At 38.5% G+C, this 19,362-nt stretch overlaps 1 protein-coding gene across 2 annotated transcripts in view; it reads right to left on the bottom strand.

The window, feature by feature from the left end:
• Nbas (NBAS subunit of NRZ tethering complex) overlaps positions 1-17,775 on the bottom strand; it is a 319,717-nt gene extending 301,942 nt beyond the window's left edge. For both annotated transcript variants that reach the window (XM_057768127.1, XM_057768135.1), the window contains exons 1-6: positions 17,653-17,775; positions 15,655-15,709; positions 14,057-14,093; positions 12,640-12,717; positions 12,268-12,315; positions 5,910-5,953 (exon numbers count right to left, since the gene is read on the bottom strand). In XM_057768127.1, the coding sequence (XP_057624110.1) occupies positions 5,910-5,953; positions 12,268-12,315; positions 12,640-12,717; positions 14,057-14,093; positions 15,655-15,709; positions 17,653-17,766 (376 nt within the window). In that variant the 5' untranslated portion in view covers positions 17,767-17,775. The remainder of the gene's footprint in view (positions 1-5,909; positions 5,954-12,267; positions 12,316-12,639; positions 12,718-14,056; positions 14,094-15,654; positions 15,710-17,652) is intronic.
• Positions 17,776-19,362: the final 1,587 nt, after the last annotated feature.

Below are 19,362 nucleotides of genomic sequence, written 5' to 3'. Positions count from 1 at the left end.
AGAGTATAAGCTAACGAGCAGGTGAGGCTGGCGTCGGAGGAGCTAAAGCAGGAAACCTGCCCCAAAGTGCATTCTAGGGGAGCATGCGCAACAGACTGAGACCTGGTTAAAGAAATCAACCAACTAATTAAGAAGTAGGACACTATCAACAAATATATTGAAGAAAATGAAATAAATTTGCATGATCCTACTCGATTATCTAAAAAGCCAATTCATGTGTACACAAGATTATAGAAGGGTTATTTTAAGTTATTAATTTCAATATATAAGAAGAGAGCAAATTAAAATGAAAAGTATTATTACCTTTTTCTACTTTCCTGTATTATTCATTACAACTATGTTATCACATTTATTATCAAAATGAATCAAATAATAAGTTTCAAGCTGGACTGTACATCACAAATGGAAGAGATAGAAAAACAAAGTAGATAGACTTAGTCCTAACCAAATCAATAACTGCATTAAATATAAATATTCTAAACATTCCAATTAAATGACAGAACTACTTAGAGCATTAAAAAGGTAAAATCCAATCAAATGCTGCCTACCAGGCACATATACTAAATAAAAACAGACAGCTACTTTATTAAATAAAAGCACACAGAGGATGGTAAGCTCCAAGCCAGGCTGGGTTAAGTAGCAATCCCTGCCTCAAATAAATAGCAAATATAATTAATTAATGATGGCTTGAAATTCATTATCTAAATTTCCATCTTCTACCTAGCAAAATGAAAGCAACTTAAAATCTGCATGCAAAGGAAAAAAAGATAAAGCCAAAAGTCAAAGAAAATAAACAACAACAACAAAAAAGAAACCAACAACCAAATTTTTATTACTGAGGAACATTAGTAAACTGGCAAAATTCTGGCTTGAATGAAGAGAAAGAGATGACATAAGCTACAAATATTAGAAACAACAAAAGCGGTATCAGTACAGATTGCAGTGAACAGTAAAGTGATAATAGAAAACATAAAATAGAGAATGTTATAAACTACTTTATAGCTATGAATTGTATGAAAAATTTCATGCAAAAGTCAAAATTTTTTAAGGTTTTTAACATCTGTTTTTAAAACTGAATCAAATCCTGCTTATAAAAAAGTCAACTTTTTTCATAAATTCTATAAAACATTTAAAGAAAAAAGCAATTCAGATTCCATGCATGCAAACTCTTCGGAAAATAAAAAAGCAACAACACCCACTCCAATTTTGAGACCATCACTAACAAAGTATAAAACCAGGACATGAAAACAAGTACATACCTATATTCCTCATGAATATAGGTGCAATATTTTGATGACTGTATCTGCATAAAGATCTAATAATGATCTTGATCTAAAGGTAATCAAATATGATACTGAGTTGCTTGCTACTCAGAGATCAATTTTATCGAAATGCTTAGGGTTCTCTTGATAATTAGAATACCTGTGTCCAAATACCTACATCTAGCATAAAAACTGGGTTGAAAAGGCAACCTGGGAAAGTCCATCTAAAACGTCAGCCTAAAAAAAGAGTTCATGGCCATCAACAAGCAAGTATCCCAGATTTCATTACAGTTTACTTGTGTAGAACATATTGTGCTACAGTATTAGAGAAAAAAACTCCTAAAAATCAGATGAATTTTAATGTCTATTTTTGTTCATCCTTGGTTGCTACTAAGAATGTATACTATGTTTTCAATAATAAAAAAATTCACTAAAAATACAAAAATAAAGAGAGAGAGAGAGAGAGAGAGCGCAAAGGGATGTTGGATAACCTGAGACATTGGACTCACACTTTAAAAACTGAGTAGTTTGTTTCAAAGTCTGGGCATTTCAAATAGTTTATGTTCCTGATATTTTTCATGTAGACACATATTTAAAGAAACCGTGCTTGCACAGCATCTAACAGTAAGCTGAGGAGGCTTCAGAAAGTAAGAGGCAACCAAGAGCCATCAGCCTGCCCAGGCTGCATCAATAGGCCAATGGGCTCTCTTGGTGTTCCTGCAGTAGGCAAGAGGACAAAAACTCAACACCACAGATCTTCAAAAGTCTAATCCCATCTGCCCTTTTTAAGGTAGAAGAAGAAGACTGAATTGCCATCAATGGTCTGGTGAACAGAGTCAAACAACTTCCAGCCCACATTTCAATCATTCTCAAATGGCCTATCTTTTATAAAACAATAATTGAAAAATATCAAAGTGGAACCAAATAACTCCTATTTCAGTTTGCAGAGTCTGCAATATGCAGTCTCAAAAATGCATTAACGACAATCTGGCCCCTCTTCTCCAGGCACACACATGAAATATCATTTGGCATATGGGAGTCATTCCCATAAAGATGAGTCAAATAACAAGCAAATGATCATTGCTTCGCATTATACAAAATGGAAAAAAGCTATTAATGCAGCATTAAGGTCATAAATTCCGACATTCAGAAGCCCACAAAATAAACCATTAGTTCTCACCACATTATCTCATCTAGGCTGCCACATTAACTGTATGCACTAAAAAATCTCTCAAATACACTATGTACAAAATACAGAACAGTTGAAGCTTCCTATTTTCATATTGTGGCATTTTAGTTTACCTGATGGCTAAGAGCAGGTGCCTAATGCAAACACTCAAAGGGGCCCTCCCTATGTGTCAGGATCACGCCAACACTGAGTGAGCATGCTCAGAAGAGGCCTGTCTCAGACTCCCTAAGTCTTCCACCAGCAAGAAAACTGCACTGGCAAATAGGCAATTGAACATCCCACATGACTCTTCTGTAGATTTCTTGACCCCTATGCAGATCTGACCTAATCTAGCAACTATCAACGAGAGAAGTGCATGAAGTTAATTCAGGATATACTTGAGTTCCAAGTTGACAGTCAACATTTAAACACTGCTTCTCGTTATCTTGAAAAAGTTACTCCACAGAAAGGACTTACCAATGTGCAAGGTCCTAATGTGGTTTGTATACACACTGAATAAAGAGAAATACAAAGCCTGACTGACGCTATTCAAAAATGTACATATATACTATAGTATACAAAATATAAAATAAATATACATTTACTGATATGAGATGTCCTTCTGTCTATGTGTTGCTTTTACTGGTCAATGAATGAAGCAGGTTTGGCAGAATATAGCCAGGCCGGAATGGCTATAGAGAAAGAGCAGGTGGAGTCAGGGAGATGCCATGTAGCTGCCAAAGGAGGCAGATACCATGTAGCTGCCCAAGAAACAAGAGGTAATAAACCACAAGCCTCTTTGTAAAATATAAAATAATAGAAATGGATTAATTTAAGATGTAAGCGTTAGCCAGGAATGCGCCTAAGTCATTTGCCAAGCAGTGTTGTAATTAATATAGTTTCTGTGTAATTATTCGGGTCTGGGCACTGGGAAACTAAAGAGCAATCTCCTACAATTTACTCTCAAAAGTTTCCAAAATTAGCCAAGAACAGACAAATACATACTCATTCATAAAAAATAATTTTATAGCTCCCAAAACTTAACAGAGACAAAAGAATCTATGTGACTACCATGTGTGACTAGATATGTATGTAACTGTCATGTGTGTCGATCCTGTGTAGGAAAGCATGCTAGGCCCTAGAAATGTATGTAACTACCAAGTATGGGGAGCACTAGAAATCTTTTTTTTAAGCTGAGTAACAGAGGAACCCTGCCTTCAGAGACTTTACAATCTGTTACAGTTTGATTGTGAAATATTCTCCACAAACTTGTGTACTTGAACATTTGGTCCCCAGGCAATGCTACTATTGGAAAATCTGTAGATGTTTTGTGAATGGAGTCATCTAAAGGAAGTGTACCAGTGAAGGGTGGGCCTTGAGCGCTTACAACCACACCTTACCTGCATTCTCCTCTCTCTGCTTCCTGACTATTTAGCCAATGGAATGAGTGGTCACACACTCCCACCTCCACAATGAACTGTAAAACCTGAGCCAGCTAGAATAAATGCTTTCTTCCTTAAGTTCTTTTGGTCAAATATTCTCATTATAGCAATTAGATAAGTAACACATAATCTAAGTTGGAAAAGAAAAATCAGGACAAGGGTCACTACAGGCAGACGAGTATCAGAGTCGCAGACTGGTGAGGACAGGAGCAGAGGAAAGGTCTGCAGAAGGAGCTGCACTTGACCTCACAAGGGCAGGCTAATGAACCAATGCACTGTAACGGCAGCAGCTGGGTGGCAAAAGGAACTGTATCAAGGGAAGAGGGCAGAGTGGGGCCGAAAAAACTGAACACAACTGTTCTCTACAACACAGGACACCTGACCAAAAAAAAAAAAAAAAACTGTCACAAGATGGTATGCTGGCTCGATTTAACATCAATAACTCAAACTAAAAGTAAGCCTTAATTATGAAAATGCTTCCATAAGATCAGACTGCAGGTATTTTCTTAATTAACTGAAGAGGTGGTGCCATTCCTGGGCAGGTGGTCATGGGTCTATAATAAAGCAACTTGAGCATGCCATGGGAAACCAGTAAGCAACACCCCTCTATGACCTCTCCATCAGCTCCTGCCTCCAGGATCCTGGTCTGTTTGAGTTCCTGTCCTGACTTACTTTGATGATGAACAATGAATGATATGGATGTGTAAGCCTAATAAACACATTCCACCCCACACTGCTTTGGTCACAGAGTTATCACAGCAATAGAATCCCTGACTAAGATAGATGGGTAGGCTAAGAATGACCTTCAGTAACAAAATAAAAACCATGTTCCACAGTTAGAATCAATCAACTGAGAATTTTTAGGTATAATCATAGTACCTAGTAGTTACTCGTTAGCACTTCCTAAGTAGCGATCATGCACCACTAAGTAAAGTTTATACATGTTAATTCAAAATTTCCCTATTATTTAAAAATTATGTGCATATTACAGATTGCAGCATAAATAATAAAAACCCAGAGACAGATACTGGGGTTCAAGTTGAAGATCAGAAAAGCAAAGTAGCCAAGTCACTAGAGAGCTCTTACCTCTATGAAATCTTCACTGAAAAAGATAGTGAGTTCCTGTCTCATCTCACTTTATATTCCTCTCTAGTGATAGGATTAAAGGCATGCACCACCACCGCCCGACCTCTATGGTTAACTAGTGTGGCTGCTGTGACTAAAGGTGTAAGGTGTGTGCCGCCACTGCATGGCCTGTATGGCTGATTAGTACAGCTAGCTTTGCACTCTGATCTTCAGGGAAACATTATTTGATATATCATAAACAAAATATCACTATATTTCCCCTCTTTCGTTTAATATAAAAAGGTTATAACTAATATAAGAAAAACTATATACAATAAGTACAATAACTATATACAACATATACAGGCAATAAGTGCATCAACAATGTCTAGTCCATTTGCATTTGACAAATTCAAAGAAAATACTCCATTCTCTATCCTACCTTGGTGAGTCCAAAGTCTTGTACCTAACTTATTTTCTATCATAATGTGCATTACTATGTTTTAATATCTCTCAATCTTATACGCTACACTTCTTTAGCAAATTTCTTTTCTGAGTCTTATAAACAAGAAAAACAAAATATCTAATATTGAACTTAGAAGAATTAGTAAGAAAGATCAAATCCCAAACATTTTTATTAGTTTTTATCTGAACAACTTTAAAATTATAACTAAGTATTTATCCCTGTACTAATTCCAAAACAAAAGACTACAGTACTTACAAATACTTTCAAAAAAAATGGACTTGAATATTTTAAAACACAATTTAAGTTCAAAGCCCTAAAAAGTATATATGTTAAACCAAAACATTTAAAGATTAAAAAATAATTATAATTTTTTAAATAAGTTTAATAAAGTCATAATAAGATCTTACTAGTAAATACTTTGGGAATATCTATTCAAACTTTACAGAAACATTGTAAATCATTACAAAATTAAAATTCTCATATTTCAATATTTTGGAAACTCTTACCTTGACATTTCCCAATAATTGATGTAAAATCATCTTTTGCAGACCTACAAATGAAAAATAAAAACAATAGTTTTACCATAATAAACTGATATGTAAGTCTACGAAACACTGTGATCTAGACAACACCTGTACATAATAGTAGGTAATGCCTTCTGTCACAAAGATAGGTAGTTTAGTGTCCCAAACTGGATTCTTTTATTAGCAATCTTCTCATTACAGAAATGGGGCTAGAGCAGGAACACTGTGATATAGCAGAAGTGGGCTTAAGCATGATCTTATGATACTGTAGGAGTCTGCACCACCGGCTCAAAAGATGTGATTCAATAAATCTAGAATGGGACCCAAGTAAGATTATAGACTAAAGCTCCACACACTGTATCAGTTAAGAACCACTGATCTGTAGCATATTACAAAGTCTGATCACAAATCAATAATTTAATGAATCACATAACCTAAATATGTTATAATACATAAAGCAGTGACCTGTTTACAATCTATAATCCTGAAATATAGAATGTAGTAGCATAATTAGTACAAACTATGTTCAAAACAAAAACTGGTGAACTTTTAAGAACATAATTTTAAAATAATTACCTAAAACTTTAATATCTATAGAATTTGACCAACCAATTTCACTTCTATGAAGTTATTCCCAGGAAATAATTACAAATTTATATAGTTATCAAGGAAACTAAGGTAATCCAATTTATAAAGAAGAAAAACATACCAAGTATGGGAGATTAATTAAATTTTGCTGTGCACATCCAATGAAATATTATTCAATTACTATACCTGACATGGAACAATTTCATAATAAATTAATTTCAAGAGTTACTAAGGAAAAAAGTGATATAAATTTTAAAATGTAAATTAAATTTATAAATCATAAGAGTAATTCACAAGTTGGCATCAAGTAGAATAAACAATATTATCCACTAATGATACACACACACACACATACACACAGACAGAAAGACAAATTTCAAACAACATATATCAAAATATTAATAGTAAACAAGTTGGATAGTCAAAAAGGTAATTACTAATTCTTTCTATTTAACTATATCTTCTATTATTTCTAAAGGGACTATTTCTACTAAGCACTGTTTTTTAAATAATTTACAAAACTTTTCAAATTTTAGCTATTTTTCAAATAATGTTAGCTATGACTACAGACATAAATACAGAAATAAGTATCCAAGACAACACACTGCTTGGCTCCCAAGTGAGATGAGGCAGAGAAAACCGGCTCTGAGATGAAGCTGACCTGATTCCTCCTCCATCTCAGGGCTGAGACAAAGGATGAACATAACCTTCCCTTCAGACAATGGGATGACAGCGCCTCACACAGCTCAGAGAAAGCTCAAGGAGACATCAGTGAATGTGCATCACATCCATCCTACATGTGACAGCAAAGGAGTGGGAAGAGGAAAGCGGGATGGACTAACGGTTTTGCTAAAACCATCATACTTTATTCACTTTCATAGAGCAAACTTGTGGTTGGGATATTTACACATTTTCTTCAGTTTCTTCCTGTCTTTGTTGGGGTCTTTCACAACTTCTAACTAGTTCCCATATTAGCAGCAGCCCACAACAATATGGAATTATTACTTCACTATTTGAATAAAGTAAACATATATTAACCACTTAAAAACTGTAGCTACTGCCAACATGCAAATTAAAGAAGAATTCACACATTGTTATTGTATCCAAAATCAGCCCCTAGCACAAGCAAGTTAAGGACAGCATAGTAAGTTAGTGACAGCATTTAACACAATAACACTAGAAAACAACAACCCAAATACGATTGCAGAAAGCAGGGCTACCTCTCAAAAATTAAGCCGCTTCGGTTTCTTGTCTCTTTTCTCAGGAACCATTTCATGTTCACAATTACTCCTATGGCAAATAATGACCTAAGACACTAGCACCAACTCCCACAGTTGACTTTAATCAAGAACTACTCCTTAAACACCTGCAGTGTTGCTACAGCTACCACTGCGCAGGTCTCACATTGTATATTGTGGTTTAAATAGGGATTGCCCTGGATAGGCCCACGAGCTTTACCACTTAGTCCCCAGCTGGGGGCTGTTTAGGAAAGTTGTGGGACCTTTAGGAGGTGGACATCTGCTGAAGGAAGTGAAGGTTTTGGAGCCCAGCCCTCCTTCCTGTCCTCTCCCTGTCCCTGACCACTCATGCCGTACGCCCAGCCTGCCTCAGGCTCCTGTCATCACGCCTTCCCCACTACAACAGACTACACCTCCCAGAAACCAGTATGAACTCTTTGATCCTAAGCTGCTTCGATTAGGTATTTTGACTCAGCAATGTTTGAAATAATTAAGCCACTTGTGTTCATCACTGTTGTGGATAGAATACACACAGAAGATAAAGAGAAAGTGACTTTAAAATTCAAAAACAGCCCAGCATGGTAGCACACACCTGTAACCCCAGCACTGAGAAGGCAGAGGCAGAGGATTAAAAGTTCTAGGCTAGCTGGGGTCACACAGAAAGATCCCATCTCAAAGAAAAGCTGCAGGACAATCACTCATACACTTTACTTTGCTGGTTATTCCTCATTTACTAGAAAACACTTCCTTTCAGGTCACTGTGAAGTCCAGACCTGTGCTTATATCCATTCAACACAGAAGCAGCTAAACAGCAACTCTGAACAAAGCTAGACCCCATAATCCCCTCTTAGCATCTGTTCCTCCTCTTGCACTGGCATTGTTCATCACATGGAGACTAGCAACTCCTATTATATTCACAGAAATGGAACAAGTGGAGGTCAAGTGACCTTTTTTGAGCAGAGGGAATTTAACTTGGGGCTTTGCCCCGGGTAGACAAGAGCTCTATCACTGTGCTACATCCCCAGCCTTATATTTGTGGGAATATATCATACTGAGGGAAACGATACTTAACTAAAGAAAACACAATAAAATCAGAGCTGCAGGTCCCAGGCCTCATTCACAATGCATTCCTTGAAAATGGCACATGCTGGATCTGTAGAAAACAGAGGTGCTAATCATGAGGGGGACACCCAGCATTTATACCACAGCACAGCATGGCTGAAATGGAAATGGAAACTGCACTTTCATTTCCTGGCCACTCAGACCTGAATAATCACACAAAAACTTTTTGGCCAACAGCTTAAGCGTATCCTAGCTGGCTCTCACATCTTAAATTAACCCATTTCTATTATTTTATATTTTACCACAAGATTTGTGGTTTGTTACCTCACATCCTGTTTCTTGGGTAGTTACATGGTGTCTGCCTGACTCTGCCTCCTTTCTTCCTGCATTTACTTTAGTTTTCTCCTCTAGCTATATTCTGCCCTGTCATAGGCCAAAGCAACTTCTTTATTAACTAATAGTAATAAAACATTCATAGCATACAGAGGGGAATCCCACATCAGAAATACAGAGCATAATACCTAAAGCTACAAAAATGGATCCTGAATTCTTACATATATCATTTATCCTTCATTTCCAAAGCAGAGGAAAATCTACCCAACATCTCAGATCTACGAGAACATCATGAGTTAACAGGAGTACCTAACACCCAGCACTGGCATCAACTTAGTAAGAGTAACCCTATGTGTGCTCAATGTTACAGGTGTCTCAGTGTGAGGAGCTCCCCACACATAGTGTGCTCTCAAAGGCTTCCTGGTGGAGCTCATCTCATTCCCAAATTTGTGTGTATTACAAAGCTTTTGCAAATTATCCTTTCTCCTAAATTTTCATTGGCAAGTTCCATGGATCTTTGGTCAAGCTCTCCCTCTCAGACTCAAATATCTTGATCACACATACATGCCCTGACTCTTATATCAAAAATCACTTCATCCACCTTCTCTTTTCACGGGAAAAGTGAATGTTGTGTTCTGACTGCTGTTTATAAGTAAGGTAGAGACTATAAGCTTGTTTCTCAAAACACTTCACAGAACTGTAACAAACAGAATAGGAGAGTCTAGCCATCCCTACTAATGGTATAAATTCAAATACTACCAAATGGATGCTTAACAACTTGCTTAAAAACAACACAGAGGGATCTATATAGCCATATTTGGTTAAAGTGCTGAGCAAGGGAAGGTTGTCATCACTGCCATTATTTCCCCGGTGGCTTGAGAGGACTCAAAAAGCCTCCCCACTTGAAGCCAGTACCTGACAGGGAAAGACTTTTCTACTCCTCCAAAAAGCTGCGAGAATCCAGTTCTGCTTGGGTACACAGGAAGAAAAAAACTGAAAATGGGCAGAAAATGAACACCAACGCAAGAGCAACTGAATGGGCACTAGTGCTCTTTTAGTGAGAACAGTGGAGCAGCAGAAGACATTTCCATTAGTATCTAAGTATTTATGTGCTGTGCATGTCAGTGTGCATCCACACCCACATATGTGTAGGTGGACATGTGCACACAGGGAGGCCCAAAATTGACAACAGGTGTCTTCCTTACCAGTCTTTACCTCATATGCTGCCACAGGGTCTCGTGTTCGAACCAGAGCTAACGCTCCTAGTTTCTGTGGCTAGCTGCATTGCCATGGGGATCCCATTTCCACCTACCACAGGAACTGGATTACAGGTAGGACACTATGCCCACCCATCTTTTACATAGGTTCTATGAATCCAAACTCCACTCCTCTAGATGGTATAGCAAGCTGTTTATCTGCTCAGTCATCACCCAAGCCCTCCACTTATATCTGGCAACCAATAGGTAGGCTTTGCCTACTAAAAGGGGGACCCTCAATATTAGAAATGGCAAATATTTAGTGGATTGATGCAAATTCCAAAACAAACCAACTACTCCTGAGTTTGCAACCCAGGCCAGCTTAAAAAGTCCTTTTTTGATGGAGGAGTTACTTTTATTTAATAAAGAAACTGTCTTGGCCCATTTATAGGCCAGCCCTTAGGTGGGTGGAGTAAACAGACAGAATGCTGGGAGAAAGAAGCCGAGTAAGGAGTCGCCATGATTCTCCCACTCCAAACAGACGCAGGTTAAGATCTTCCCTGGTAAGCCAGCTCGTGGTACTACACAGAATATTAGAAATGGGTTAGATCAATATGTAAGAGCTAACCAATAAGAGGCTGAAACTAATGGGCCAGACAGTGATTAAAAGAATACAGTTTCCGTGTAATTATTTCAGGTAAAGCCATGCGGGCGGCCGGGTTGCCGGGGACGCAGCCCTGCCGCTCCTATTACAACACTTTTTTTAATGTACATATGTGTGTGTCTATGTGAGTTCATGTGTACTGTGTGCACACAGGTACACATGAAGAAGAGAAGAAGGCATTAGAGTCCCTGAAACTGAAGCCATGGGCAGTTGTGAGCCATGCAGGTCAGGTGCTGGGAACAGAACCCAGGTCCCTGCAAGAGCAATAAGCAGTTTTAACCACTGAGCCATCTCTCCAACCCCTAGAGGGATAATTTAGATAAGAACATGGTAACGTTGAATGTACTGAGCGGACACCACACAGATCTCCAGTAATTACCTTGGTCATTCACAGTCCTATATGCACACACTTATGCCATTATTGCAAAGCTGCCCTGCTGGGGAATATTATTTTAAGGTGTGTGACTTTTGTTTATGCCTCATTTGTTTAACTCTGTAAAGCTGCGGTTCCTTGCCTGTATAAAACACCTGATAGTCTAATAAAGAGATAAACAGCCAATAGCAAGGCAGGAGCAAGGATAGGTGGACCTGGCAGGCAGAGAGGATAAATATAAGGGAAAATCTGGGAGGAGAGAGGATGAGCATTAAGAGAACACGGAGAGGAGGACATCAGGAACCAAAACCCAGCTACGCAGTCAGCCACGGAATGAGGGAAAAATAAGGTATACCAATGTAAGAAAAGGAAAAAGCCCCAAGGCCAAAGATAGATGGGATAGCTTAAGAAAATGGCAGAAAAAAAAAAAAAAACAAGCCAAGCTAAGACTGGGCATTCATAACTAAAATCCATTTGTGATTTATCTGGGAGCTTTGTGGTAGGCCCCTCAAGAAGCAAAGGAGTTAAATATCACACAGCATTGCCCTGCTTTGTTTCACATCTTGAGACATCTTACATTGGTCTAATTAACTATTTCATCAGTAACTAGTCCAACAACAGTTACTTCCAGACTTCTAGAATATTATCTTCATGTAGCAAGAAGACATCACTTCTCGGGAGCCAGCAGATAAGTACAGAGATGAGCAAACCATACTAAGAGAGTGTCATTTGTAAGTCAGTTTTTGGTATGTCACAAAAGTGACTTGATAGTAAAATCCCTTCAAATATCACCTATGAAAAGAATAAAACTTTAGTTCTTATGTATAAGGAATGAGGGTTTTTCTCCTCAAAAGAAATTTTCCATAGAGCCTACATTAACAATTACCTGATCTCCACACACTGGTCTTGGACAGCTGCCAAAAGCTTGCCATTGCTTCATGGGAGAAAAGAGAAAGAAATTCTGCTGTGAGTATCGGAGTCTTTACTTTGATGGGATTATTTTACAGTAAGTTTTTTAAAGTTTTGCTGTCATTATCTACCTTCTGACTTGACAACTGAATGAATATACAAGTACAAAATCATAGAAATGATTCAATACAGCTTAAATTAATATGTTCAAGCAACAATGACCATATGTAAGAAAGGGAATTTAATACAAATCAAGAATGAAAGCCACAAGGACCCCAAAAATCCATGTCTGAGTTGAGATTTAGAAAAAATGCAGACAGAAGTTTGAAGTGAATTTATACATACTTACTTTGCAAGAACCAAATGCCAGTTTATCTGCTTATTGACCAAGCGAACCAGTCCCTCGGGAAGCAAAAACGGAGCAGGGCTGAAAGCACAACACATCAGCTAGCTTAAGACTGAATCATGACAATCATATGTAAAGAAGGAAAAGTTAAAAGAGAGGGTTTTATATTAAAAACCTGAATATTAGTAAACCTAAATCCCAAAACTACTAAATTTTTAAAAGATCTTATTTATTATATATACAGTGATCTGCCTGCAGGTCAGAAGAGGGCACAAAAATCACATAATAGATGTTTGTGAGCCACCATGTGGTTGCTGAGAATTGAACTCAGGACCTTTGGAAGAGCAAGCAGTGCTCTTAATGACTGAGCCATCTCCCCAGTTCAAAAACTACAAATACGATATATGAAACTTCATGAATAGGAGATAAACACCCAATGGCATACTTACAGTTCATACAATTACCAATATTACCAATGCAGCCAGTTCCCTCAACCATCTCTACCCTATTGCGCCCTACATCCTCAAAAATCAAAACTAACAAAAACAAACACATCACACACACACACACACAGAGAGAGAGAGAGAGAGAGAGAGAGAGAGAGAGAGAGAGAGAGAAAATAAAATAAAAAAAACTGAGCAAATAGTTCTACAAGTGATCAAAGGTCTCTAGGACTATCTTATCTTTAGAACTGTTAAGTTTAAGGTTTGGAGAAAGCAACATGCAATTAATAAGTCTACTTTTAAAAATCACTACAAGCATTACTAAATGCTGAATTATATCATTTTATCAGATTATTTCCTTGTCCTTGTTGAACCTGAAAAATCAGCATCATAGTTGAACATAACAACATGCAAAGAATTTTTTTAAAAAAAAAAGGACAAGAGGTAAAATCTGAAGACCTACCACACAGCAAGCCAGCTTTTGACCACAGAGTTTATGCAATAACAAGAACAAAAGTGCTCCTTAACATATACAAGACACACATGCAACGTAGGAGTGTTTACTATGCAGTTGAGGATGCTCTTCAGAGGAATGGAAGCAAGAAGGATATGATCACTATGGACTAAGGGAACAATGAGGGTACTAAGACGTCACCAGCTTACACCAAATTCTGTGAAATGCCTATTAAAAAATAGGTTTGCCGTGGGAGGCATGCCCCTTTCTGAGTAATTACAGAGGAGGATGGGGGAGGGGTAAAGTCAGGGGAGGCCATGGTTAGGATGTAAAATAAGTTAATTAATAAAAAAAAATAGAAAAAAAACTTGAGCTTTTCAAACACACCATTAAGAAAATGAAAAGGCAACAACAAATTGGAACGCACTTCCAAAGCCTGAATTTCCATATATCTCTTCACCTTAATCTGATATTCAAAACATTAAATCACAAATGACAATCTTTGTAAGAACTGAAGGCTCACCTGTACCAGATGTACTGACGCAAAAATAACAGGTGATCTGTAATAAAAGAAGCAGTCATTTGCAAGCAACTTATAAAATGAGACCAACCTAATATACACTATAACTTTTATAAGACCATATATTTGTTTATATTAAAGTTCACATTTACGTTACTCAAACATTGAAATATTTTCCAATTACAAATTTTAAAATGGTTTTTGAGATGCTAAATTTAATCTAAGAAACCTTATTCAAATCATTACTAGGAATCACAGTATATTGCTCTTTAAAACAAATCTATTTGTATAAAGTATAAAATCTAAATCAAGATAGTAATTTGAACTTTGTAACAACTATGTAAGTAATAACTGGAGAAGTCTATGATAAACAAAATTTCAAACACAGGTTTAAGACTGCTTTATATCACCTGTGTGTGAGTGTGTGTGTGTATGTGTGTGTGTGTGTGTTTGAGAGACACAGAAAGACACACACACACTCCTGTACACACAGCTAGGTATAGAGTGAGGGAGAAAAGTCTGAAGAAGAACCTCATATCTAAGTTGTAAAATGAAGAAATTTTTATTATGATATGTAGTTACTTATACTTTCAAATTTTTTTAAATTATTTTAATCAGTTATATATGTTTTCTAAATTAAATCAAAATTTTGTTTGTGATAATGAAAACTGAATATACCACAACTTTAGTTATTCATAACTGTTCAATTTTTTTGAACTGATTCTTCTCTTCTTAAGGAACTCATACCCAACATAAGGATGGCCTATAAGGCCAGAAAGACAGGTAGTTACATTCCCAAAGAACAATGTGAACAAATCTCCACATCTAAAAACATTAAAGGTAGGGGCTAGAAAGATGCTCGGTGGTTAAGACCTGGGTTTGATTCCCAGCACGGGCACGGTGGCTGGCGCACAACCATCTATAACTTCAGCTCCAGCAAACCCTACATCTCCTCAGACCTCCATGGGTTCCCGCACACACCTAGTACACACACACACACACAGGGACACCCACATACATTAATACATACATATAATATGAAATAAATAAATATAAGACAGCACCTACCCTATCAGTCTGCTGGAAGAATTATATTAATCTGTTAATATAAAAAAGTCCTCATAGCTCAAAAAGGCTGATGCTCAATTCTTTTTCAGACTCTTACTAGTTTATATGTAAAGTCTATCATTGGTTAAATGAATGCTCAATTTAATCACACTTGTAATTTGAATATTTTTCACATTCTATCTGAACCTCTGTGTAAACATGAGCAACGGTGTCTCACACTGGGCTTCCACATCACCTCCTGCTATAACACGAGTAATGGCTAAACCTAGGCTACAGTTTAGTTCTACACTGAGTTAGAGATAAGTAAGACTGAAAACCTACATACACACACATATACATACATGCATCTGTAGAAATAATTGCATATAAGATTAAAGCCAGACAATATGTATGCTAACTACCTTCATCAGGTTTTATATCAGAAGTCTAAAAGAACCTTTTTAAATCACTAGGCTGTCTAGAATTGCACAGTTGTGAAATGAGAAAAAACTACCCACTAACTATATAATACATAAAACACGAGTCATATTTACCTCTGATGGCTTTTGTGATGATGAATGATGCCCCATGCTTTCGGCTGCCTCTTAGCTACAATTTAAAAAAATTAAAAATGTTTTAAACTTACATTTTTTTAATTTTACAATACTTACAACATATTAATTTAAACTTCTTTATTTCTATCCAGAGAACTGAGTACTATCAGTATTTTAAAACTTCTTCCAGACTGAAATACCATCATCTAGACTGTGTGCAGCGGCTTAAGAGTGAAACTGACAGTTACAGGTACATGTCAGAAAGAACACAAAAATGAGGTTAGAAACTGTTTTCAAATCAAAACACCACTAAAAAGACAAAAAAGACCAGGGGCAGGGCTGAGGTGTATCTAAATGGTAGGAAACTTGCCTATGATGTGTAGGGCCAGACAAGGTCAGGGTTTGACCATTCAAGACTATACCTGTTGACAAGTCAGTACAGTTGACTTAGGTAGACCACAGAAACCTAAAACAAATTTAACCCACAGGAAAAGTAGTTATCTATTGTGTATCCATGGAGACAATGTTATTAACAAAACACAGATATAACTAGTACATTAAATAATTTGACTCCATAATTATAACTGAATGCTGTAGGATAAAGAATAACAATATTTCCTATGGTGAGTACTATATGAAAGTATAGTAAGTACTCTATTAAACTCCTACCAAGAATAAAATGAATAAAAGCATCAGCAAGGGCAGGTACATTATTCCCTAAGAAGCCCACTCGACAAACATGAAGCAATCATCAGAAGACAATTTGGCACCGCGGGGGTTTAGAAAAGTGAATCAGACGCAGAGCCCAGAGGTCAATAGCTGTGTTGAGTAGATATGGAAATCTGTAATAAAGAGAGACGCGAGAGGGCAAAGTACAGTGAGGTTTCCATACAAGGTGACGTTGTGCTGTTTTTAAATCAATGTGTAATGTTAAGCATGCTGAGACATTATTACAGATGTCAGAAGTGTTAGGTGTCTTTATCCAACTAAAAGGCAGCACAAAACAGCCTCTTAATTTCATGATCTACAAAATGTCCACATTATTCAGGAGAAGCAGGAAATAATAAAAACAATATATGGAGATCTCTGCCCATACAAGACATAATTCAAGACAAGGGGAATAAACACTCAGAAAAGATGGCAATGAAGCTCAGTGGGCTGGATTCAGGAATCTTTAATAAAAGTCCTTCGTGCATGCTGCTTCCCCAGACCTAATACACTGGCATGTCAGGTCCTCTGTATGGTATGTCAAATAAATGGTCCTCAGGCTCCTGTTCTTCTCCCTAGGACTAACAGGCTCTCCCTAGGAAATAAGTAACTCCAGGGTCCATAAGTTAGCAAACACCGTACTTGGTCTCCTGCAGAACTGGAGAACGACCGCAGCTTTTTTCTTGTCACTCCCTTTGCATTTTGCTCAGACGGCCACTTAAGGCTTGGTAAGGAGAAACGGTCACTGGTCGGTTTTCTCTCCTCCACAGTGGAAGTTCCATGAAGACAACTCATCTCTGGAACCCGGGACAGACAGACAGGCAGGCAGGCAGGCAGGCAAATCACACACACACACACACACACACACACACACACACGTACACGCCTATTCCTGAGATGTCAAGAAGACCGTGTGCACACACAGACAGACAAACCACACACGTACAAGCCTCTTACTGAGATGTCGAGAAGACCGTAGAGTCCTGCAAAATTCTCCCGCCACAGAGCACAAGAAAGCAAGCCAAGTCCGGATGTGGCAAGGACCCCCTCCCTCTAAGGCAGGAGAGTGACACCGACCACCCGAGGGGGTGACAGCCTGACTGAGGACCGATAGCCGAACTCTGACTCTACAGACACCCCTCAGTGAGCCCCAGACCCAGTCGCCCCGCCGTTGCCAGGCGACAGCACAGCTGCCATCCCCGCTCCGCTGGGCTGCGTGGCACCGCTACGTGGCTCCACACGCCACGCGCCCGCGTCACGCCGACCGCCTTCAAGGAGGGTCCGGCTCACCTGCACTTCTGTCTCGGGTGGCCACTCGGTGTTGACCAGCAAGTCATAGAGGATCGTCTCCTCCTCGTCTGCGGAGCCGGGACTCGAAGTCGGCACTGACTCGGAGGCCGCCATGTTGGCCCGGAACAGAGTGGCGGAGGGAGGGGCCCTATGGTAGCTCACGAGGGTCAAACGTCCCAGGACGCGGCCGCTGCTGATTGGAAGAGAGTGAATTAATTGGCTGTTGAAAGGGCATACTATGGGTAGAAAAATGACGGTGTCATGTGTAAGGTAGATCTTGGACTCTATCCGTTCTGTGCTCATTTGTGCCTAAAATGACTCAAGTCCCTGAACCTTTCTTACCCGGTCAGTTTCTACAAAAGACAGGTACAAGTACCTCCAGAAATGCTGGTGTTCATTTAAGTAGCCATCCCCTAACACAGAAAGTGTTCGGCCAGAGGGCTTTAAATATACCAAGGGATTATAAACTAACGGTTGAGTATCACACGGATGGTGTTTTTAGGCTCCTAAAACACCCGGGGAGGGCAAGAGGGTCTGATGGAGACTTCCTGTGGCAGGTAGAGCTTGCCAGCTATGTAACAGAGGATGTCCCAGAAATCACTGTACAACATGGACTAGCCTTAGACTCAGTCCTCTCCAGGACTCAGAGTACGGATATGTGCCACCGCGACCAGCCGTGGACCTTCAACTATAGATAAAAACTGGGTCCACTGGAGAGATGGCTCAATGGTTAAGAGCACTGACTGCTCTTCCAGAGGTTGTGAGTTCAGTTCCCAGCAACCACATGATGGCTCACAATTACCTGTAATGAGATCTGGTGCCCTCTTCTGGTGTGTGGGTATACATGGAAGCAGAATGTTGTATACATAATAAATAAAGAAATCTAAAAAAAAAAAAAAAACTGGATCCGCTGGAGAAGGTCGGGAAAGAATATTTATGTTCGAAGAGACTGCAGCACATAAAGACATAGATAGAAAACTTGAGTTGCGATGACAGACAGGGTGAATAGAGAGAGGCCAAGCTGGAAAAGAGGGTACAGGACAATATACAACAGCTTGAGGATTCCCTAAACGGGGTACTTACCTCATTTGTTCATTTACTTATTGCTGAACAAATGTCTCTCTGCGGAAGGCCATTTACTGAAAACAGAGCCAACTGTGACCTGAATGACCACATGGCTGCATTAAGAAGAAAAACAATTTCCCAAAATACCTTTCAGAAATGATACTGTACAATAACCATCTCGGCACATTAGGCAGTGATATAATTAAAAGGCACAACTGGAGCGTGTCTAATGGTTCCCATTTCTCTCCAAGTTAAATGAACTCAAAGCCATATATCTTTTGCCTGCACCTTGTGTTCTCACAACTGAACTTCTGTTGCACACACACACATACAGACACACACACACATTTAGCTAGACTCTTACTGCTTCTAAGACACTAAACACATACAAACAGCAGGCACTTTAACAGGGATGTTCCCTATCACGAGGTTCTACCTGATATACGGTGGCTTTCTCATATCCTTCCAGTTTCTGTTTAAATGTCACCTCCCTTCTGAACTCTACCATGCCTGCCTGTAGTAGAAGAGCCTCTTGTTTGTTCCTGGTCATCCACACTTAAAATAACAACACAGAAACTCTATTATTTGCAATACTGTTTGGCCAATAGCTTAAGCGTATTTCTAGCTTACTCTTATATCTTAAAT

This window comes from Chionomys nivalis, chromosome 1 (genome assembly GCF_950005125.1).
Source record: "Chionomys nivalis chromosome 1, mChiNiv1.1, whole genome shotgun sequence".
Taxonomy (NCBI): domain Eukaryota; kingdom Metazoa; phylum Chordata; class Mammalia; order Rodentia; family Cricetidae; genus Chionomys; species Chionomys nivalis.
This window is presented reverse-complemented; position numbering and strand designations above follow the sequence as displayed.